At 41.2% G+C, this 25,002-nt stretch overlaps 1 protein-coding gene across 2 annotated transcripts in view; it reads right to left on the bottom strand.

Annotated features, from left to right (window-relative positions):
• Positions 1-25,002, bottom strand: part of tmem98 (transmembrane protein 98) — a 59,669-nt gene that overhangs the window by 22,672 nt on the left and 11,995 nt on the right. For both annotated transcript variants that reach the window (XM_072561801.1, XM_072561802.1), the window contains exons 2-3: positions 9,265-9,344; positions 6,730-6,947 (exon numbers count right to left, since the gene is read on the bottom strand). In XM_072561801.1, coding sequence (XP_072417902.1) covers positions 6,730-6,860 — 131 coding nt within the window. In that variant the 5' untranslated portion in view covers positions 6,861-6,947; positions 9,265-9,344. The remainder of the gene's footprint in view (positions 1-6,729; positions 6,948-9,264; positions 9,345-25,002) is intronic.

Genomic DNA, 25,002 nt, shown 5'->3' with positions numbered 1-25,002 from the left:
GGCATAAGCCCTTCAACATAAAGGTTCCTAATGAAGGGCTTATGCCCGAAACATTGATTCTCCTGCTCCTCAGATGCTGCCTGACTGGCTGTGCTTTTCCAGCACCACATTCTCAACTCTGATCTCCAGCATCCGCAGTCCTCACTTTCTCCTTTTAAAATATAAATTCTTTCAATCTAGGAGAAAGGGAAGGGGTCCTTATTAAACTAACCCTGTTGCCATCAACTAAGGAAGGGGCACAAAAAATAAAAGAGGGGGGTTAGTTCATCCCTTCCCACCTGGGATCTTGACAATTTGGGATATCCCATTTGAAACCATAATAAATTGGGAAAGCTTGCTCAAGGAATGGTCATAATATCTGTGTGGTACAAATGAGACTTGACACATATCAGCACCAAGTCTGAATGTTATCTCAATTTTGCTGGTGGACTGTTCCAGTATGAACAATTTTGAATGGTGCCAAAGACTCTTATGAGGGTGGACTACAGTTTACATGCAGTTCCCTCTTATTATACTCCATTCCCTTCAAAATAAAGACCAATGTTTCATTTGCCTTTCCAATTACCTGTATCAATTTTACCAATCAGCTTCAATCAAACTTCAAGGTACAGGAAGAATCACAATAAGAACTTATTAGCGCACAACCCCATGTCTGACCTTAGGATGGGGGGGAAAGTCATTGTTAAAGCAGCTGAAGACATATGGGACTAGGACATGACCCTGAGGAACTCCTGCAGAGATGTCTTGGACCTGAGATGATTGACCTTGGGTAGACCAAGTAATAATCCTCTGTCTATTCTAAAATTATTCTTTACAACCTAAAAATGATCTATGACTAGCTTTAGCTCCATTTGCTCAACAAAGGAGAGATTGACAGGGGCTCGGAGCTTTGGCTGCTCTAACGATCCCCAGTTGAAATGGAAATTGTGAATGTTAAGGAAGCATTTGGACGTGATTGAATCTTTCCAATACTTTGGTATAGGTACTGATCTGGGGCTCATTTTCCATTGTGATGGTTGCATACCACTAAAGCTGTGATTTAATGACTAAGATGGGAGTCCTTTGAATTATTCACAATCCATTATGCTATAATTGGAGAGAGACATCTTTTCCCTCAAGACAGTTTTTGGAATTTTCTGAGACCTTTAATGATCACCCGCACAGGCAGATGAGCTGATATTTGCCAAGGCAGAGCTTCTCTGTTGTGAAGAAAGTGTTGCATGCCCCAATTCTGGCATTTCTCATTTTAATGAGGGTGGACTACAGTCTACATGCAGTTTCCTTTTATTTTACTTCATTCCCTTCAAAATAAAGGCCAATGTTTCATTTGCCATTCCAATTACCTGTATCAATTTTACCAATCATCTTCAATCAAACTTCAAGTTACAGGAAGAATCACAATAAGAATTTATTCTGTACCAGGCAATTACTAGGGCCCAGTCAGAGTTTAAAAAACACACAAGCTCATCATTGGCTGCAATCCCAACAGAGCGGTTTTATTCTGTAGCCGTGCACTCTGTAAAAACTCAATACCGGTCTGAACAAGCCCTTGAACGTGGCTGATGACTCATCGAGTGCTCACATGACACTGTCCCAACATAACACACACCAACTATAATACATAACATGACCGAGGTCAGATACAGGTTGTCTATCTCTGTAATAAGAGAGATTACTGATACTTTTTAGGTCATCCCCAAACAACATTATTCTTTATTAAACAGTGCAGCACTGATGATGCGCAACTTTGGTAGGGCAATAAATGCTGGCCTAGACAGCAACATGGCATCTAGTGACTGATTTTAAAAAATGCTAAGTCTGGGATAATTCTGTGAAATGAGAGCAGTCTGGAGGTAAGAGAATAATTCCACTTTTTTTTTTGCTGAATTCAAATTCCACCATCTGCCATAGTGGGATTGAAAACCAGCTCCCTAGAACATTTCCTGGGTCTCTGAATGAATAGTCCAGGATAATATCTCAAAGCCATTAGCCTTGTCTAGAGGATGGATGTGAAAGAGAGAATTTCAGTTTGTCATCTTCCTCTTTAAGGAGTTGTGATAGTTTGACTGCTGGCTGGTCACCACTTAGAGTCATAGAGATGTACAGCATGAAGACAGACCCTTCGGTCCAACTCGTCCATGCCAACCAGATATCCTAAATTAATCTAGTCCCATTTATCAGCACTTGGCCCATATCCCTCTAAACTCTTCCTGGTAAAGTAGCCTCTGCCTTTGAAATGTTGTAATTGTACCAGCCTCCACCACTTCCTCTAGCAGCTCATTCCATATATGCACCAGCACCTTCAGCCTCTTTTAAATATTTCCCCTCTGACCTTAAACCTATGCCTTCTAATTTTAGACTCCCCTACCCTGGGAAAAAGAGTTTGGCAATTCACCTTATCCATGCCCCTCATAATTTAATAAACTTCTATACAATAACCCTTCAGCCTCCAACACTCCAGGGAAAATTGCTCCAGCCTATTCAGCCTTTACCTGTAACTCAAACCCTCCAACCTTGGCAACATCCTTGTAAATCTTTTCTGCACTCTTTCAAGTTTAACAACATCTTTCGTATAGCAGAGAGACTAGAATTGAATTCAATTTTCAAAAAGTGGCCAAACTATTGCCACATGACATCCCAACTCCTATTTACAATGAACTGATGAATAAAGGCATTCCAATTAGGTTTTCCCTGATTAGCCTTCACAGCCCAGGAACTATCGATCCCGAGGAGGCTGCCAGCTCACTCCACCACTGTGGTTGGTTTCCAACACAATGAGGAAGCCCAAACATCCAAAGACTACCCCAGGGACTGAGAACATGAATGAAAATTCTTAGCTCAGCCAAAAGTGCCTTGTGAGAGGGGAGAACACAGAGGAAGCAAAGAGGTAGAATATCACAATTGAATGTTGATGGTTAAAGAGGCTAGTTCTGAAAGAACTTGAGGAGAAATGTGGAGTAAAATGATTAATTACTTATGTTAAGAATAGTTCTAGAATAATTACTTACACTTACTTTAAGAATAGTTACTGATCATGCACATAACCAGTGATGCCAGATCTGAGTCCCAGTCTGCAGGATTCCAGAAACAGCCTCTTTAACATGCCTTGTATAAAAGGCAAAGCTGCCATAGTCTTAACAGACTAGGTTACTCTCTCATCAGACAGAGATAACTGGGGGTGGTTTAACCTGAGGGTCACCACACTTCAGGCAAGGGGAGAGATTGAAAAAGAGAATCCTTCATGGTAACCTCAGTTGATGCAGGATGTGAACTCTCATTGTCGGCATCACTCTGGGTTGCAAAGCTTCCCAGCCAACTGAGCTAATGGAGCGCCAGTGGATATAATTATGCTTAATAAAACCTGTTAATGTTTACTGACATGAAAGTATGTCTGATCTTACTGCATGGTATTAGCATGTCATCCTAGATTAATTAACTTCCTGCCTGGTGTAGAACCTCAACTCAATGCCTCAAACATGTGACACATCCCAGCTCAGTCAAATAGACATGTTACAGGTCAAAGGTTATAGTGTGCGTATTAAGTGAAAATACACTTGAAACCAGGAATTGAAAATTCTCAAATGTGACTGAGAAAACCCAATCAGGACGAAGGGGAGAAAGAATAGCTTCAGGATATCCCAGAAAAAATCCTTTTTATGTAATTCTCCACAAAAATATCAGGAACATATTCTTCTCAGTGTTTTCTTCTTTGAAAGATCCAGCAGAGGGAGCCCATCACCAAATGTTACAATAGTGAAAATTTGTGAAAGACACTCTTCAGCAACAGTGGTTATGTCAGCCATTACCATGAATGTAATTTATTCTACCTTGACATGTCCCAGACTTTTTAATGCACTGGGTCTCCTTCGGTCTTTGTTTGTCTGGATCCCTGTTTTTTAGAATTTCAGTCACCGTTGAGAATTTTCAAGAGAGCACTCTCCCCTCAGGGAGCTGGCCGGTGAATTATTTAATTCAAGATTCATAATTCATTGTTTGTCTGCGGTGAAAACCAAGATCTTTAAACAAACAGAACTAAGTTAAACCTAGCTCACTGACATTAAGCTGTGAGGTGTGGTACAAAGGAGCTTGGGAAATAGTCTCTTCACCCACAGACATATCAAATGTTTCCTTTTTTAGGATACAGCCCACACTTTTGCAGTCTTCAGGCTGTTATCACAAGGCCAAGAAATATTTAGAGACAGACTATTACAACTTATTAGAAATTCTTGTCCAATTGAATGCTCAAACTCCCTGAGGTGCACAACAAATGCATTGACTCATGTTGGATCTTTGGCTTGGTGCAGATAGAAACAAATGAGGTGCAGTTATTGGTAGTCCCGAAGCTGCTACAGAGTTGTGATCTGCTAACTGTTGTGTGGTGACTTCTATCTCGCATCAATGTCATGACAATAACAGAACCAAGGCTTAAAAATGGTTAAGGCTGTGAGCTTAATATTCAAGGATATAAAGTGCTCAGAAAAGATGGAGAAGGATAAAAGGAAGATGGACTGGCTGTCCTGATGAGGGCTGACATTGTGGTGTTGAAAAGAGTGAATGTCTTTGAGAATGCAAGGACAGAGTCCAGTTAATCACAGGTAAAATGCAAAAAAAGGTAAGATCACACCATTTGGGAATTCTATTGGATGCTAAGTCATGTGAGAATAAAACAAAGGAATGAATTTGAAGGGGAATCCCAAAGATTTACATGAATTAGAGATCAGATATTTTAGCATTTTCATTATCCAAATAACAAGTGAAATACATGCTACAATAAAGTTTGAGGAAGATGGAGGAAGTTCTGAAATGCTTTCAGGAGAATGTCCTTAATCTAAAGTTTTGAGATCCATAATCAAGGAAAAAATCAATGGGAATATGGAAAGAGCTGTGTTAAGTAAGGAGAGGCAGAACAGATTTATGAAAGATAGTGTATATCTGACTTGCTTTGATGAAATAATGGAGAAGTTTGATGAAAGTAATGCATTAAATGTCGATATGAATTTTAAGAAGACTTTTGACAACGTATTACTTAAGAGACTGGTCAATGAATTTGAGGCTTATGGAGTAGCAGGGTAAATATTCAATTGGTAGTTGGATAAGAAATCATTTATGGATGCAAAACTGAGTTGTGAAAGTCTGTTGTTTCTTGGACTGGAGGATAATGTTTTCTATGAGTCCACGCAAGGATCATTGAACTTTGTGCCACATGCCAATAGAACATAGAACATAGAACAGTACAGCACAGAACAGGCCCTTCAATGATCTAGAAATATGGAATAAGATCTAAAATTTTGACAACCATACAAAACTTGAGGATGAAATAGTTTGTAACAGGACATACATAAAATGGGCTAGCAGAATGGACATATATATATCAGGTGGAGCTCAATACTGAAAAATCAGAGGTGTCACATTTTGGAAGAAGGGAATTAATGGTACAATTCTAAAAAGGTGTTCAGGACCAGAGGGATGTGCATCAACTCTTGACATATTCAGAAAGCAGTTAGTGAAGGATATATGGGATCCTGGACTTCAGGAATAAACAAATTGAATGTAAAAGTGAGGATGTTATGCTGAACCTTTGAGAAGCTCTGATTAGTTGCATCAGGTTCTGGTCACCACAATCTCGGAAGATGTAAAATTTCTTGAAAAGGTACGATGGTGATTTATCAGAATGGGAGTTTTAGTTACAAGAATAGGTTGGAAAGACTGGAGTTATTATCCATACAGCGAAGGAGATTTGGGGAGATTTGCTGGAGGTGTACAAATTTATGTTATGTTTAGATAGAGCAGGCATTAAAAAAACTCTTTCCATCAACTAGACAAGTAAAATGATACACAGTTTTCAGAATTAGCAACAGGGGGAATGTGAGGATGAACTTTAATATCCAGTGAGTGGTAATAATCTGGAATTCATTGCATAACAGGATAGTGTAAACAGGAACTATCAATGATTTCAAAAGAAAATTGATTAGCACTTGAAGGAAATAGATTTTCAGGACTAAAGCTATCAAACAGAGAAGTAGGGCTGATTGGATTGTTCAACAGTGAATGGTATTGGTTGACTTAGAGTCAGAGAGTCACACAGCATGGAAACAGATCCTTTGGTCCAACTAATCCACGCCAACCATGTTCCCAAACTAAACCAGTCCCACTTGCATGCATTTGGCACATATCCCTCCAAACCTTTCCTATTGATGTACTTATCCAACTGCCGGAAAGCTTTCTGCTTCTCTCTCCTTTAAGGCACTCTTAAGGCATGCTTCTACGTCAGGTTTTTAGTCGCTTGTGCTTATATCTTTCTCTCTCTTTATTCTCCATATTATAGGATGTCAGCATTTGTTGCTCATTCCAAGTTGCCATCAAACTGAGTGTTGATGAACTGAATGGCTTCCCATGCCAGAAAAATGAAGGAAATGTTTGCATTTATATTTGGCATTCTTAGGGAATATCCCAAAATGCTTCTAATCCAATGAACATGTTTAAATGTAGTCAGTACTATGTGGGTAAACAGAGCCACTTGGACTTATGGAGCTAGGATTATCCCAGCATACATTACAGTAATTGAAGTAATGTATTAAATTTGAAAAATCCCTTTGAGTTGTCCCCTTATTGTGAATTAACGGCTTCAATAAGTACTTCTAATGATTACTGCAGCTGAACAATATCAACATGAAAATGAACGGAACCATTTCCAGAAGGGGCTAGGCCTCAAGCCTTCATGGCACTTACTTTGAGTCAAATGGGTGTAACAGGTTGCTGGGCTGGCAATAACGGTGTCTGCAGACAACGACAAGAGCCACAAAGGAGGCTAGAAAGATAGTCGCAAGGACCCCAATTGCTACAATAACCACAGTCTCCATGGCAACAAAGCTACAGAAGTGTTTTAAGTTGGATGAGGCACTGACTTTGTCCCGTTGTCCTCGCACTTGGCTATGGCTTCATCTTATCTGAAATCCAAATTAGAAAGACATTTTATTTACTTCAATAACAATTATGTAAGTAAATAATAGAGGATACCATTTTAAAGGGGGTGTAGGAACAAAAGGACATGCTAGCAGCTCAATGTGGATGAGCAGTTGTGAAAGTGGTTTAAAGGCATACAGAATTTTGAGTTTTATAAATGAAGTAAATCAGCCAACGTGCGGTAAAGCTTTACAAAGCAGTAAATCAGCATGAACTGCATCAAATATTCGGCACGACACTTTAGGAAGGATATAAAGGCAATTGATAAAGCGCATAACAGATTGACAAGAATGGTTCCAGATGTAAAGGACTTCAGTTTTATGGAGAATTTGGGGCTACTGTACTTAGAGAAGTGAAGGTCGACATGGATCAAAGATGTCAACATCATGAGGAGGCTGAGCAGAATGGACACGAAGAATATGTTTCCATTAGTGATCAGTTTGAACCAGAGGACACAAATTTAAAATGAGAAAAGCTGAGATGAGGATATATTTTTCTTCGCATCAAGCAGTTAGATCTGAAATGCACTGACTGGGAGTTTGCTGGAGACTGATTCAACCATGGCTTTCAAAAGGGGAATTGGATAATTGCGTGAAGAGAAAAAGTACAGCATCATGAGGAAGGCCAAGTTCATCTTGCAGAGAGGTAGCATACAAGCAGTGGACTGAAAGGTCAGATGATGTACTTGCTGTTCAATTAAGCATGGCCAGTAGGCTATAGATGATCGTTTGAGCTTACCATCATTGAAAACATTTAAGCTAAAACATGATCAAAGCTGTTGGACATCATTATGGAGGAGGATCCAATCGTCCTCTGATAATTGCTCTTAACGGGCCCGTGACTTGGAATGCCATCATGTCCAGGTCACACAGCATCATGAATTGAACTTACTCCATTACGGCTACATTACTGCAAGGTTAAATTCCTGGGCTTTCCAAACTCATTGTGAGGACACCATCACTCGAAAACCTAACACCAAATTCCCAGGGGAATTAGGGACGGGCAGACATTATATTAATAAAATCAATAAAACCTCACAGGTTTTGACTCCATCCCTGCTCTCTCAAACCCAATAACAATATTTCAGTTTGGTAAGCTATAATTAATAAGATATAACTTGATACTCAGCAGTGGCACAGTGGTTAGCACTGCTGCCTCGCAGTGCCAGAGACCCAGGTTCAATTCCCACCTTGGGTATCTGTCTGTGTGGAGTTTGCACATTCTCCCCGTGTCTGCGTGGGTTTCCTCCAAGTGCTCCGGTTTCCTCTCACATTCCAATAAAATGCAGGTTAAATGAATTGGCCATGCCAAATTGCCTGTAGTGTTAGGTGAAGGGGTAAATGTAGGGGAATGGGCCTGGGTAGTTTGCTTTTTGGAGGGTCGGTATGGACTTGTTGGGCCGAAGGGCCTGTTTTCACACTGTAAGTAATCTAATCTAAAACTTGGCCTCAGCCAATTATAATCAATATTAATGATTAAATGAGGAGCTGAACACATTATGTCCAAATTTATGGACATAACTAACTGGGAAAATAAGTGATAAAGGGGATGTAAAGGTTTGCAGAGTGACACAGCTAGAATGGTTGGACAGGCAAAGATATGAAATAACAATTGAATAAAATTCTGAAAAAATTGGAATTATCCATTTTAGTAAAAAAAAATGAAAAATGTATTTCTGAGTATTTTTGGAATAGTGAAAAACTGGGAAATGTTTGCATTCACAAGATCTTAGTGTCCTTCTACATGAATCACAGTGAGTTAGCATGCAGGTAAAGCAAGCAATGAGGAAGGCAAATGGTATTTTAACTTTTATTCCAAATAGTTATATTATAAGCAAAGAGTCTCATTGCATTTAGGCATTGCTGAGGCCATAACAAATATATTGTGCGCAACTCTGGTCCCCTATAAGGAAGAATGTGCTTGCCATAAATAGTTGGCAGCAAAGGTGTACTAAATTGGTCCCTGGAATGAGGAGAATGTTCTCGGAAAGACTGGACTGAATCTTCCCAAAACTCGGCTAAGTGTCATTTTTGTTCAGTTTCCTACAAGGTTTCTCTCTATGAGTTTTAGTGAGTTTTCACACCCAATCTTCCCAAACCCGTCTGACAAACTATGAACCATGCCACTATGTTGCCCTGCTTATATTCTCACAGTGATACATTGAGAAGTAGTGACCAATGCCAGGACTTCCCAGGATTCCTGGCCTTGGAGTAACCTTTAAAACCTGGCTATGCACCTGGTCATTTGGCATCTAGAAGTATTTATCTCCCCGATAGTTCAACGTGAAATCCACATTCTTACCTCACCAGAAGCAAATGATTCAACTGTTAGGCACTGTTTAGCATGGAACTCCCTCAGAGCACTTCAAGCAGTTGACATCTCTGAAATATAAACCAGCATTGCTTCATATAAAATACCATCTTTCAATACATTTGTGTTTTTATGATAAGTATAGAACATTTTATAATGGATCATTTGTAACCTATGGGACTATGGTTCTTTAGATTTCACCATGACAGCAGTGACAGGCTACAATGAATTAACTTGTTTAGTTTAAACTGAGTCCAACAAAACTGTACAAAGGCCAGTTTTTAAAAAAGTATTGTTCGTGCTCACAACGATCATTTTGCAGAATGCCTCACATAGTTTGCTTCCTGGCTATAGGGGTAAGAGCAATGAAACCCTATTTTCTCATGGATTTTATCACAGATTTTACCTCATACCCCTGGTCTGTACTCCTTCTCCCGTTCACCATATTAACAAATCCTCTATCAGCCATTTTACAAATCTCTTGACAAAAATCAGGAACTGGATTGGTTCCACATTCATATTATTAAGGAGTTCTTGTGTAGGCTCCTGCCCTAAATCTCCTTCAACTATGTCAAGTCTTTTAAGTGTTTCTTGGATGTGCTCCAATATAGAGGGTCTGTTTTGTGTCCACTGGAAGAAGAATTTACTCTTTGAGAGCCATTTTACTTCATCCACAGTTACAGCAGTTCCTTAAAACCGTCAAACAGAAGCAAAGAATGCCATTGTGCAGTGGATTCAGTCCCAATTACAGCATAGTCATATTAGTAAAACCAGAAGTAAACATGTGATGATTAACAAAAGAACCAGGGGGGTGATGGGGAGAAATGTTTCAATGCAAAATCGTTACCATGGGGAAAGTCTGAAAATCTGGTGGAAACAGGTTCAGGTTTGAGGGGAAAATGAACATATCCTTGAAAAAGAAAGGAATTTTGAGATGAAGGGTAGAGTAGATGAGAGCAACTATCTAAATGACTTTTCAAAGAGCCAGTCGAGGTACAATGTTACAAATTACCTTCCTTTGTCCTGTTGCATTCTTGGAAAACAGAATAAAACACTTCGAGCTCCTGAAGTTAAAGGGGTGCTCTGTGTAAGAGCATACTGCCAGAAGTGACACGACATTAGGTTATAGTGCAACAGGCTTACTTAAAATCACAAGCTTGTGATTCCTGGGCTTTGCAAATTCATTGTGGGAACACCATCACAGGATGGGCAGACATTGCATTAATAAAATCGATAAAACCTCACAGATCTTGACTACATCCCTGTTCTTTCAAACTCAATAACAATATTTCAGTTCGGCAAGCTGCAATTAATGAGATACAACTTGATATTCAGCACCTGGCCTCAGCTAAATTATAATCAATATTAATGATTAGCTGAGGAGCTAAACATATTATATCCAAATTTATGGTCAGAACTAACTGGTAAAATAAGTGATAAAGAGGTTTAAAGGTTTGCAGAGCGACACAGCTAGGTTGGTTGGACAGGCAAAGGTATGGAATAACGATTGAATAAAATTCTGAAAAAAATTGGAATTATCTATTTTAGTTAAAAAAGAAAAATGCGAGTATTTCAAAATCACAAGCTAGTGATTTTAAATAAACCTGTTGGACAATAACATAGTCATGTGACTTCTATCATTGTCCACCTCAGTCCAACACTGGCACCTCCACATCATATGTATAAAGCAGTACATATAGTGCAATAAATCTTTTAAGTACCGATTAGAGAGAAAGTTCAAAATAAATGCACAATGCGTGGTGCGCAAAGTATGACAGGTGAAATTGAAATTTCAGTAACGTAATGCTTCAAATTTCTATTTACAGGAGAACGGCGATTAATGAACGCAGTAGAATGAACTATATAGTGAAAGCAACAGAACTCATGCCAAACTGTAGTGAACAATATTTCACTGGGTCTAGATCTGGTCCCCACACGACAAGAGGTAACTGAATTCCCTTCATTCCCCACTCCTCACATCCACTCCACCACTCAATTTACAGGAACAGCCAGGGAATCTTTAAAAGACGTTTTGCCAACTTAAGAGTTAAATTACAACGGCTCTGGCTCTGAATCAAATGTTTAGAAAAGAAACACTGTGTACAAATCAGCAACTTTACAAAGTAAAGCCCAATTTCTACTCAGTGCTGCATTCACCTCTGAAAAGTCACCTCTTTTCACTGAGGGAACATGTTAGAAAAGAAATGCAATGGACTTCAGATAAAACATTGTGCAGATCCTTTGATGGAACCATTTCTTGGTGAGCTAATAAAAGAATTAATCCATTAGAGATGTGAATATTTTTTGCTAACTGTGAGAGATAAACAGTGAATAAGTTCAACCTTGTCGCTTTTTTATTTCAACATGGAAAAGACCAAAGTTATCATCTTCAGTCCTCATCAGAAATTTCAAATCTTTTGTTATATTATTGTACAATTCATATGGAGCTAGGAATTACTTGTTATGTAAAAGTATGCCTCGAGATATTACATTTACTGATGTATGCCATAAATATCAGAACCAAATACTGCCAAGTATTGCTTAAAGTAGCATGCTGCCACCAATCCTCCTTTCTGTACTGAGTTTAAAGGCCTGTTTGATTAACAGCAGTAGAGAGTCTCTGGTGAATCTTAACAAGAAGAGGCACTTGTCTTAATAACAAGATGTAGTTCATTGCATGATAGGGATTTACAACAGCTATAGCGACATAATTACTTAGACGATCAGGAGCCAGGGTTAACACGTCTGGACTCCTCGACTTCACCCAAGACTGCATGACATCCTGAGACTGGGTAGAGCTTAATTCAGTCTCTGACATCCATCCTTTCAGAACCTTACCTCACACAATAATGCCCTTCAGTCATAGATTCATTGAGATGTACAGCACGGAAACAGATCCTTTGTCCAACTTGTCCATGCCGACCAGCTATGTTAACCTAATCTAGTCCCATGATTCGGAGATGCCGGGTTTTTTTTGTACTAGCAGAGTTACATTGCACTTTGCTCAAAAACTCCATACATTCATGTAGAACTCTGAGCTCAAAAACTGCATGAATTTATGCAAAACTCTGTTATCTCACTTTTTAGATTTGAATCAATCTGAACATCAGGTCATAGACAGAGAACACAGGGGGCTAACACCTTCAACATATTGTTTAGCTATCACCATTGTTAACAGCTAACCCGAGAATGCAACTTTCAAAAAAAAGGGTTTTGTGATTTACACATGAAAGAAGTGAAACTATCACTGTATTCTAACAGATGAAAGGCTTAACAGACAATCAATTCTTCAAATGTATAATTTCAGTTACATCACACTGCAAATTTTTGCTATAAATTCTGTGTTACGATCGAGCCCTCCACAATCACCTGATGAAGGAGCGTCGCTCTGAAAACTAGTGTGCTTCCAATTAAACCTGTTGGACTATAACCTGGTGTTGTGTGATTTTTAATCTAGTCCCATTTGCCAGCACTTGGCCCATATCCCTCTAAACCCTTCCTATTAGCAAGGTTTATGAAGGTTTGTAGCTCAGGTTGGGGTTTAGGATGTAGGTTTGCTCGCTGAGCTGTAGGTTTGATGTCCACTCCTTCCTATTCATATACCCATCCAGATGCCTTTTAAATGCTGCAATTGTACCAGCCTCCACCACTTCCTCTGGCGGCTCATTCCATACATGTACCACCCTCTGTATGAAAACGTTGCCCCTTAGGTCCCTTTTATATCTTTCCCCTCTCACCCTAAACCTATGCCCTCTAGTTCTGAACACCCCCACCCTAGGGGAGACCTTGTCTATTTATCCTATCCATGCCCCTCATTTTCTTATTAACCTCTATAAGGTCACCCCTCAGCCTTCCACACTCCAGGGAAATAGCCCCAGCCTATTCAGCCCCTCCATATAAATCAAATCCTTCAACCATGGCAACATCCTTGTAAATCTTTTCTGAACTCTTTCAAGTTTCACAACATCCTTCCGATAGGAGGGAGACCAGAATTGCATGCAATATTTCAACAGTGGCCTAACCAATGTCCTCAAAGGTCTACCTGCCACACTGGGAGCAAAAAGAATTACACTGGATGATGCACAAGTAGTTTTGAGTCAAAAGTAAGAACTTTTTTAATTCGTGGGAACCAGAAGACAAAACAGCCTTATCTCCCTGGCCCTTGTCTCAGATTGGAGCTAATTGTTTGGAAAAATCAACATCTTAACCCCAAGCTAAGCTTTCGACCAAATTTTCTCTCTCTTAATAAAACGGTATTCTTCCACCTTTGCAATATCAACCTGTCTCGACTCATCCACTGCTGAAGCATTCATCCTTATGTTCGTCAGCTCCAGACTCAACTATTCCAATATTCTCCCTGGCCAGTCTCGCGTTCTCTACTCAATGTGAACTTCAATTCTTCCGTAGGGGTTTGCACTAACTCACACTCAGCCATCATGAGGGACATGGACAAGTCTTTTCCCTGGGGTCAGGGAGTCCAGAACTAGAGGGCATAGGTTTAGGGTGAGAGGGGAAAAATAGACCTAAGGGGCAACTTTTACACACAGAAGGTGGTGCATGTTTGGAATAAGCTGTCAGAGGAAGTGGTGGAGGCTGGTACATTTGCAACATTTAAGAGGCATTTGGATGGGTATATGAATAGGAAGGGTTTGGAGGGATATGGGCCAGGTGCTGGCAGGTGGGACTAGATTGGGTTGGGATATCTAGTCGGCATGGACGGGTTGAATCGAAGGGTCTGTTTCCATGCTGTACATCTCTATGATTCTATGTCTGTGTTCAGGATGCTAAATCAATTTAAATAGTTGCTATGCTTAGCATGGTGACTGCATTGTTGACTGGAAGGATGGCCAGAAATATTCTAGGATCAGTCCAGTCTGCATTCAATGAATTCATTTTGACTGCCAGTGGTCGCCAAGTCGCTGGGCGAGGAGAAGAAGCAGCACAGGCAGCCATGCTTCATATTCCTGATTCTTAATGAATGGCTTCTCCAGGAAATCTGCCAGGCGTCTGGATGTTGGCTGAGGACACAATACGCCCTGGCTTGCTGATGTAGAATAGCAATTTTTCTGAGGTAGAGAAAGGGACTGCCAGTGTCTGTGAAAGCAAAAGACCAGCAAGAGTAACTGTGGAGGGTGAGAGGGTGAGAAGGGAAGATCTTTTTCAAAATAACCATGTGTGATATGACAGTGTAGTGCAGATAATGCTGGACTAGGTACATGGAGGTTGGCTTTCAGTCTCCCACAAACGTATAACAGGGTGTCTCCAAATCTACAGGCATGGAAAGCAGGGCCCTCCGCCATTTTGAAATTACTAAGTAACAAGCTATTCAGAGCAACATTGTCCACTGCATTATTTACGCATCAGAAGTAAAAACACTGGGGAGTCTTTTACGATCAACATGATGAGGAAGCAATGGTTCTGAAAGGTTAATGTTGAAGGGCTTTTGCCCGAAATATCGATTTTCCTGCTCCTCGGATGCTGTCTGAACTGCTGTGCTTTTCCAGCACCACTCTAATCCAGAATCGTAAGTCAAAGAGTCCAGCTGTAGATCCCAATGGGTCAGACATAACATCTCTGGATCCTGATAGGATCATAGGAACAGGAATAGGCCATTCAGCCCACAAGTCTAATCCACCTAATCAATGAGATCATTGCTGATCTGTGGCCCAACTCCATATACCTGCCTTTGGCCCACATCTTTTAATACCTGCATAACAAAAATTTATTTAACTCAGATTTAAAACTGACAACTGATTCAACATCAACTGCCATTTATGGAAGAGAGTTCCAAACCCTTTGTGTGTACAAGTGCTTCCTACATTCTCTCCTGAATAATTTATCCCTAATTTACAGAATATACACCCTAGTTCTCAAGTCTCCAACCAATGGAAACAGTTTATCTACCCTGCCTTTTCCTGTTTATATCTTGAAGATTTTGGTCCTATCACCCTTAGTCTTCTAAACTCTACAGCATATAATCCCCCCTCATAACTTAACTCCTGAGGTCCAGGTACTATTCTTGTAAAACTATGTAGAATTCCTTCCATGGCCAATGTATCCTTCCTAAGGTGTGGGACCCATAGTCTGATGAGGGGCTTATGTCCGAAACATCGACTCTCCTGCTCCTCGGATGCTGCCTAACCTACTGTGCTTTTCCAGCGCCACGCTTTTCGACACTCACTTTCCAGCATCTGCAGTCCTCACTTTCTCCTGGTAATTATGTCCAGCCAGTCAATATTACTTGTATCTAGTGCTATCTTGCAAATAATTACGCCTTGTTGTTAAGAGAAGTGCTTCTTCTTGTTAAGATTCTTTAATAGTTTATCTTCTGTCGCTATTAATTAAATAGACCCTTGAACACAATATGGAAAGTAGGATTTGTAGCACCTCTGGTTTGCCACTGGTTGGTACTGCTACATACAACACCTGCCAGCTGGACCTTGGCAAAAAGTAGCAGTAAATACTGAAGATGGCAGCATATGAATATTTCTTGAGGTACTGTTTTTTGCCTGTCATATGAATTGAGGTTGAGAGACCACAAATCCTTGTAATTTATAATTGTGACTGAAGTCCTATTAATGGCATTACCTCTCTGCTTCATGTGTCCCAGATCCTGATTGGCCACCAAGGCTTCCTTTGCACCTACAATTGGCCACTGGCTTGTCTGCTGACTGGATGAGTTAAGACAGCAAATGGGAGCAAACAGAACATTCACCCTCCATTCAACCTCCGTTGGCCAGTCAAGAAACATAAAGTTCAGCCCATAAGAACATAAGGACGCCATTCAGCCCTTTGGATTTCTCTACCTCTCAAATAGTTCATGACTGGCCTGCTCCCTAACCGAACAAAAATCTACCAATCTCATTCCTGAAATCTTGAATTATATCTCCAGCATCTATTGCCTCCTCAAGAGAAATAATTTCAGATATCCACTATCCTAAGTGCTTTTCAATTTAAGTCCTGAACTTTACTTTTAAGGTTATGTTCCCTCATTGTTGGTTTGCCGCCATTATCTGACAACTCTCGATATCTCTGAGCAACAAAGAATTGGGCTGTTACTGTACATTTTACAGTGTACCCTTCATTCCAAGGGCAAATAAACCAGCACTTGTGACCATTCACAGATGTTGATCTAAACTTTACTAATTTTTTGGGCCATCTCATTAGCCTCCTTAAACTGATTCATCCTCATAAAACTCCTTCTCAGACCTTGCGCTTCACAATCCCTCTGCTGCCTGGCCCCACCATCCTCTTATAGAGATTATAATTTACCTGTTCTCAGACAGATTTTGACACATGAGGTAAAAACAATGACTGCAGATGCTGGAAACCAGATTCTGGATTAGTGGTGCTGGAAGAGCACAGCAGTTCAGACAGCATCCAAGGAGCTTTGAAATCGACGTTTCGGGCAAAAGCCCTTCATCAGGGCTTTTGCCCGAAACGTCAATTTCGAAGCTCCTTGGATGCTGCCTGAACTGCTGTGCTCTTCCAGCACCACCAATCCAGATTTTGACACCCCTCTGGAACAGGTGGGACTTGAACCCAGGTCTCTACCAGAGTTAGGAGCTTTACCTGTGCAACACAAGAGTCCTTACAGATTTTGAATTCATTGTCTTAACCAATCAGCTCTTGTCATTCTCTTCTCTGCTGGGATTTTGTTTATGCTGCTCCATGGTGCACATGTGAATATCAAAGCAACATCTTTGTCAAGTCATGGTAACTATAGTAACCTCATTTTCTGATCACAATATCAAGAAAGTATAGCAAGCCTCGTCCTCATATAACCACCTGACCCATTTATAAAAGCATGCTTTTATTGGGTTTCAATCCATTTCATGATTATAACAAATCTTTTTTGACAATCTGTGTACTCTTGATGCCACAGATTTCATTCTTGTTCAAAGCGTTATCCGATCACTCATGATTTATTTTGTACATTTGCACTCGCCACCCCCTCCCCGAGGTCCCTTCTGTACACATTCCCCAGCAATCCAGCAAACACAACAGGCTAGTGGCCTACACAATAGCTTCTTTGCTGCTGCTAGGAAACAGATGAGAAATATCTAACACAGGGAATCCACTGGTGCCTCAACTTTTTGCCCTTATGGGTGACTGGGATGAAGAAACTGAGAGTTATATGTCTGAGTTTGCACATTGTAGTGATTGGAAGGAGATTGGCCATGTGGATCTCCTGATTGAGGTTGCTAACCTGGGCCAATCAGGGAGCCCTGGCTGACAGAAACAAAAAGGAGTCTCAGGGGTTCTCTTCAGTCTAGGAACTGGCTCTGAGCTAACTGGTCAGAGTCCATGTACTATGCAAGTGTAAATAAAGGGGGACTTGGTAACAGGATGTCAGCCTCCATGGAATTAATTCACACACGACATTAAATTAGAAAGGGCAGAAATTCTGGTCGGAAAACAAGAAATTGGAAAGGAAATTATTTGTACCTCAGGCTATCCCAAACCACTTCACCATTGTACCAAGAAGGGTGGTAAGGACAAGCCAGGGAAGTATAGACTTGGCCTGACGTCGGTGGTGGGCAAGTTGTTGGAGGGAATCCTGAGGTACAGGATGTACATGTATTTGGAAAGGCAAGGACTGCTTAGGGATAGTCGACATGGCTTTGTCCATGGAAAATCACGTCTCACAAACTTGATTTTTTTGAGGAAGCAACAAAGAGGATTGATGAGGGTAGAGCGGTAGATGTGATGTATATGGACTTCAGTAAGATGTTCGACAAGGTACCCCATGGGAGACTGATTAGCAAGGTTAGATCTCACGGAATACAGGGAGAACTAGCCATTTGGATACAGAACTGGCTCAAAGGTAGAAGACAGAGGGTGGTGGTGGAGGGTTGTTTTTCAGACTGGAGGCCTGTGACCAGTGGAGTGCCACAAGGATCGGTGCTGGGACCTCTACTTTTTGTCATTTACAGAAATGGTTTGGATGCGAGCATAAGAGGTACAGTTAGTAAGTTTGCAGATGACACCAAAATTGGAGGTGCAGTGGGCAGCGAAGAGGGTTACCTCAGATTACAACAGGATCTTGACCAGATGGGCCAATGGGCTGAGAAGTGGCAGATGGAATTTAATTCAGATAAATGCGAAGTTCTGCATTTTGGGAAAGCAAAATTATGAGGGGCATGGATAGGGTAAATAGACAAAGTCTTTTCCATAGGGTTGGGGAGTCCAGAACTAGAGGGCATAGGTTTAGGGTGAGAGGGAAAAGATAGAAAAGAGACCCACAGGGCAATTTTTTCACACAGAGGATAGTACGTGTATGGAATGAGCTGCCAGAGGAAGTAGTGGAGGCTGGTACAATTGCAACATTTAAAAGGCATTTGGACGGGTATATGACTAGGAAGGGTTTGGAGCGATACGGGCCGGGTGCTGGCAGGTGGGACTAGATTGAGTTGGGATATCTGGTCGGCATGGACAGGTTGGACCGAAGGGTCTGTTTCCATGCTGTACATCTCTATGACTCTATGACTCTATGACTCTATGAAATATGGCTTCCAATTTACACAGAGCAGGTTCCCACAAACAGCAATAGTGATAATAACCAAGACAATATGTTATCTCAGTCCTCAGTTCCTCTAGGTAGTGACCCGGGCCCAAACAACTTCAACAACTTCATCATTGACCTTGTTATCATGATTAAGGAATCTGTACTAACAGTAACAAAAAAACTTGGAAAGGTGTTTGGCACAGAAGGAGGCCTTGCAGCCCACCTTAAATGTGCTGGCCAAAAAGACGTTTCCTACCGATTCCCACTTATCTGCCTATAGTGGATAGCTTATGCCACTTCACGTGCACAGCAACATGCACTTTAAATACAATGAGGGATTCTGACTTTTCCACCCTTTCAGACAGTAATATCCCGATCCCCTACATCCCTCCCATGTCCTTTAGGTGAAAGAATCTGCAAATCCCCCTAAGCCTTCCCACCAATTACTTTAAATCCCTGGTCTCTGTCTATTAACTTCTGCTAATACTACACTCCTATCCAAGCACCTGATAATTTGATAGACATCAGTGAACTCTCCCTTTAATCATGTTGATACAAAAAGAACAGCTTCTCTGATTCTTGCTCCTTTCCTGGAATTCTCCATTCCTGGAATATCCTTATGAATTTCCTCTGGATTCTCTCCACTACAATCAAATGTTTCCTGCAATATGGTGATCATAACTGTACACAGTACTTTGCGTGCAACCGAATCAGTGTTTTAGAAAGTTGTGGTACAGTTTCCAGCTAATCCACTTCACCCTGTGTGACATTAAGAAACAGCTGAAGGCACAAGATACCGCACAGGCTATAAGCCCTGACAGTACCTCAGCAATAAAGTGCAGACCTGTGCTCCAGACAAACTAGGCCTCAACTCAAATTATTCCTCTACAGCTCGGATGATGGCATTTAATAGACAAAGTTGAAAGTTGCTCAGCCATACCCTGTCCATATAAAGTTAGACAGATCCAATCTGGCAAATGATTGCCCCAGTTACTCCATTCTCAATCATCAGAAAAGTGATGGAAGGTGTTGTTGATAATGTGATCAAGAGGGACTTGCTTAGCAACAACGTACTCACTGACATACAGTTTGGTTCTGAAAATGCGTTGCTGGAAAAGCGCAGCAGGTCAGACAGCATCCAAGGAACAGGAGAATCGACGTTTCGGGTATCAGCCCTTCTTCACGAGATCTCCAGCATCTGCAGTCCTTTCTCCTACAGTTTGGTTCTGCCAGGATCACTCAACTCTTTATTATAGCCTTGGTCCAAACAGGAAAATAGCACTGAACTCAAGACAGGAGATGGCGTCTGTCCTTGATCTCATGGTTGCATTCAACTGAGCGTGACATTAAGGAGTCGCCGCAAAACTGAAGTCAATACAATCAGAGAACACACTCTCCACTGGCTAGTATCATGCTGAGCAGAAAAGATAACAGTTGTGGTTATTAGAGGCTAATAATCTCAGTTCCAAGACAACAATCCAGGAGTGTCTCAAGCCTAAGCATCTACAACTACTACTTCATTGACCTTCTACTGATTATAAACTCAATAAAAAGAAATGTTTGCTGACGATTGCACAATATTACAATCATTCACAATTCCTCACATCATGAAGCAGGACTAGTCTATATGCAGCAAGTTTCAGACAACATTTAGCCTTAGGTTAATATGTGGCAAGTAATATATGTTCTAAACAAGTGCCTGGTAATGACCATCTCAAACAAGAGAGACTCTAACCATCTGCCCTTGACAATGCTGAGTCCCTCACCAACAACATCCGAAGGATTACCATTGATGTGAAACTAATCTGGGCAGGCTACTTAAATAATGTTGTATTAAGAGTAGTTCAGAGATTAGGAATTCTGTGATTAAGAGTAACTCACCTCCTAACTCCTTAAAGTCATACAGTCATAGAGATGTACAGCGCAGAAACAGATCCTTTGGCTCAACTCGTCCATACTAACCAGGTATCCTAACCTAGTCTAGTCTCATTTGCCAGTATTTGGCTCATATCTCTCTAAACCCTTCATATTCATATACCCATCTAGATCCTTTTAAATATTGTAATAGCACTAGCCTCCACCACATCCTCTGGCAGCTCATTCCATACACGGACCACAGTTTGTGCAAAAAAGTTGCCGCGTAGGTCCCTTTAAATCTTTCCCCTCTCACCCTAAACCAATGCCCTCTAGTTCTGGATTCTCCCAACCCAGGGAAAAGACCTTTCTATTTACCCTATTTATCCATTCTATTTATCCATGCCCCTCATGATTTTATAAACCTCCATAAGGTCATCCCTCACCTCCGACATTCTAGAGAAAACAGCTCCAGCCTATTCAGCTTCTCCCTATAGCTCAAACTCTCTGACCCTCGCAACATCCTTGTAACTCTTTTCTGAACCCTTTTAAGTTTCACAACATCCTTCCTATAGGATGGAGACCAGAATTGTACGCAATATTCCCAAAGTGACCTAACCAATGTCTTATACAGCCGCAGCATGACCTCCCAACTCTTATACTCACTGCTCTGACCAATAACGAAAAGCATACTAAATGCCTTCTTCTCAATCCTATCTACCTGAAACTGCACTTTCAAGAAAATATAACCGGCACTCCTGCACTTTGTACTGAACATCTGCAAGGAACCTGTCAGAATTGAGACAGAATACACTTCCCCAGTTGAATGCTGTTCTGACAACACTCAAGAAGTCCAACACAATTCAAGACTGGCACCAATCCCATTCTTTCACAAATATTCACTTCCCCCACCACGGTGCAAGATGTGCTGCAAAGCGACAAGCCTCCTTCAACCTTCCAAATTCACAACCCGTACCACATAAAAGGTCGAGTGCAGCAGATGGATGAGGGCATCACCTGGAAGTTCCCCTCCAAAGCCACATGCCAATCTAGCTTGGAATACCGCTGTTCCTTCATTGTCACTGGGTCATTTCCTGGAACCTGCTTCCAACGAGTACTGAGAGTGTCTCTCCACTAGATGGAGTGCAGTGACTCAGAAAGATAACGCACCTTCTTAAGGGATGGATAACACCATGCCAATGATATCTATATTCCACAAAACAATCTATAATGATATCTCCTTGCTCTTATAATCCAGGCTATGACCAATAAAGGAAATATCCTGTACACCTTCTTGACCATCTACCTGTCCTGCTACTTAAAGTGATCTATAGTCACACACCCTAAGTTGCAGTTCATTTTGCCCTGTGTTTTTGTCGCTGTGCTTCTCAAGGTATACATTGCCATCAAATGAAGACAGACACCTATGTTCCTTTGTGGATAATGATCAGCCTATTCTTATGTTTCTGAAGTTTCCTTCCTCACTATCAAATAAATGGCTAAGATTTGCTTCATTTGTCAAAGTTCTTAATCATGGCCACTACAGTTCTGTGTGAAGCACAGATTTATGCAACACATTGCAAGTCTCAGCTCTGAGTTCTTCAGAGATTCATCAGAAAAAGCTTTCAGTCACAAACACGTTGAATAACCTTAACCCTTTGCTTCCTGCCAATAAACCAAATTTGTATCCAACCAGCCACTTTCCTGAAGAGTCCATGTGTTTTTAATTTGCTAATGAATCTGCCATGGCAAATGTTTTACTAAAATTTATACAGACTACATCAAAACATGCAACTTTTACCAAATATTCTTGTTACATCCTCAAAACATGAATTCATTTTAGTCAGACACAAGTAACCCTCGACAAATCCATGGTTAAAGCTCTTATTTAATTCCTGCCTCCCTAAGTGATGATTTATACCATCTCTCAGAATTTTGTCCCAATAATTTTCTCACCACGACAGTGAGACTGGCTGACCTTTAACTACTTGGGATCGTCTTCTTAAGCAACAGTGCATCAACAAGATAAAAACAATGACTGCAGATGCTGGAAACCAGATTCTGGATTAGTGGTGCTGGAAGAGCACAGCAGTTCAGGCAGCATCCAAGGAGCTTCGAAATCGACGTTTCAGGCAAAAGCCCTTCATCAGGAATAAAGGCAGTGAGCCTGAAGCATGGAGAGATAAGCTAGAGGAGGGTGGGGGTGGGGAGAAAGTAGCACAGAGTACAATGGGTGAGTGGGGGAGGGGATGAAGGTGATAGGTCAGGGAGGAGAGGGTGGAGTGGATAGGTGGAAAAGGAGATACAGTCCACCAATCCTTCAGCAACTCTCCGCTGGAGATGATTGGAACTGGTTATCACAGCCTTTGCTATTTTTTCCCTTGCTTCCCTTAGCAGGCAGGCGTACATTTCACAGTGCTGCAGAACAGAAAAGAGGATATTCCGCCCATTATGTTCAAGATGGTCATCAAACTCCTATCTATTCTAATCCCATTTCCCAGCACATGGCGCATAGCCTTATGTTCTTGGCCTTTCAAGTATCATTCAAATACCTTTTAAATGTTATGATGGTTCCTGCTTTCACGACATTTTCAGGCAGTGGGTTACAGATACCCACCACTCTCTAAGCTGAAATGTTTTTCTTTAAAACCTCTGCAACTTACATTCAATCTATGCCCCATGGTTATATTATAGAATTACAGAAAAATTATAGAATTACAGAATCCCTACAGTGTGGAAGCAGGCCATTCAGCCCATTGAGTCTACACCACCCTCCAAAGAGCATCCCACTCAGATGCATGCCCTACCCTATATTCCCCATGGTTAAACCACCTAACCTACATATCTCTGGACACTATGGGCAATTTAACATTGCCACTCCCCATAACCTGCACATCTTTGGACTGTGGGAGGAAACGCATGCAGACACAGGGAAACCATACAAACTTCACACAGAAGTTGCCTGAGGGTGGAATCGAACTCAGGTCCCTTCGCTGTGAGGCAGTAATGCTAACCATTGAGTCACTATGCCACCCTACCATTTTTATCATTCATTCCTATCTAGCTTACTGATGCCCGTCATAAGTTTGTACACCTCAGTCAGATGCCCCAGGAGAGTGTGAGGACTGTAAATGCTGGCGATCAGAGTCAAAACATATGGCACTGGAAAAGCACAGCCAGTTAGGCAGCATCCGAGGAGCAGGAGAAAGTGAGCAATGCAAATGTGGGAGTCCTGATAAAGGGCTTATGGTCGAAACATCAATTCTCCTGCTCCTTGGATGCTGCCTGACTGGCTGTGCTTTGCCAGACTTTTCGACTCAGTCAGATACCCCCCCCCCCCCCCACCCCCCCGCATCCAAATCATTTTGTAAACCTCTATAAGGTAATCCCTCAGCCTCCGACGCTCCAGGGAAAACAGCCCCAGCCTGTTCAGCCTCTCCCTATAGCTCAAATCCTCCAACCCTGGCAACATCCTTGTAAATCTTTTCTGAACCCTTTCAAGTTTCACTACATCTTTCCGATAGGGAGAAGACCAGAATTGCATGCAGTATTCCAATAGTGGCCTAACCAATGTCCTGTACAGCCACAACATGACCTCCCAACTCCTGTACTCAATACTCTGACCAATAAAGGAAAGCATACCAAACGCCTTCGTCTCTATCCTATCTACCTGCAACTCCACTTTCAAGGAGCTATGAACCTGCACTCCAAGGTCTCTTTGTTCAGCAATACTCACTAGGACCTTACCATTAAGTGTATAAGTCCTGCTAAGATTTGCTTTCCCAAAATGCAGCACCTCGCATTTATCTGAATTAAACTCCATCTGCCACTTCTCAGCCCATTGGCCCATCTGGTCAAGATCCTGTTGTATTCTGAGGTACCCCTCTTCGCTGTCCACTACACCTCCAATTTTGGTGTCATCTGCAAACTTACTAACTGTACCTCTTATGCTCGCATCCAAATCATTTATGTAACTTTTTAAAAATTTTATTTTATTCAGTTGTTAAATGCCTTAATACTTTCACCCTCGTTATGTTAAACCCATGCAATATTTTGTAGTTCTCCTAATAATCTACAACATCTGCTTCATCCTTTTTTTCTGAAACTAGATGTGAGGTAAATATACAATTGACAATGAGTACCTAATGATTCTACAACAACACAGCAGAGAGAAACTTATCATGAAGCTGGAGTAAGACAACACTAAAGAGCTGTATTCAGTAACTTGTATAAGTGGACTAAAGAATATTACAGTCCTGAAGAAAGTGATTAGATTAGATTACTTACAGTGTGGAAACAGGCCCTTCGGCCCAACAAATCCACACCGACCCGCTGAAGGGCAACCCACCTCCCTACAATTACCCCTT

The sequence above is a fragment of the Chiloscyllium punctatum genome, chromosome 42 (assembly GCF_047496795.1).
Source record: "Chiloscyllium punctatum isolate Juve2018m chromosome 42, sChiPun1.3, whole genome shotgun sequence".
Lineage (NCBI taxonomy): Eukaryota > Metazoa > Chordata > Chondrichthyes > Orectolobiformes > Hemiscylliidae > Chiloscyllium > Chiloscyllium punctatum.
This window is presented reverse-complemented; position numbering and strand designations above follow the sequence as displayed.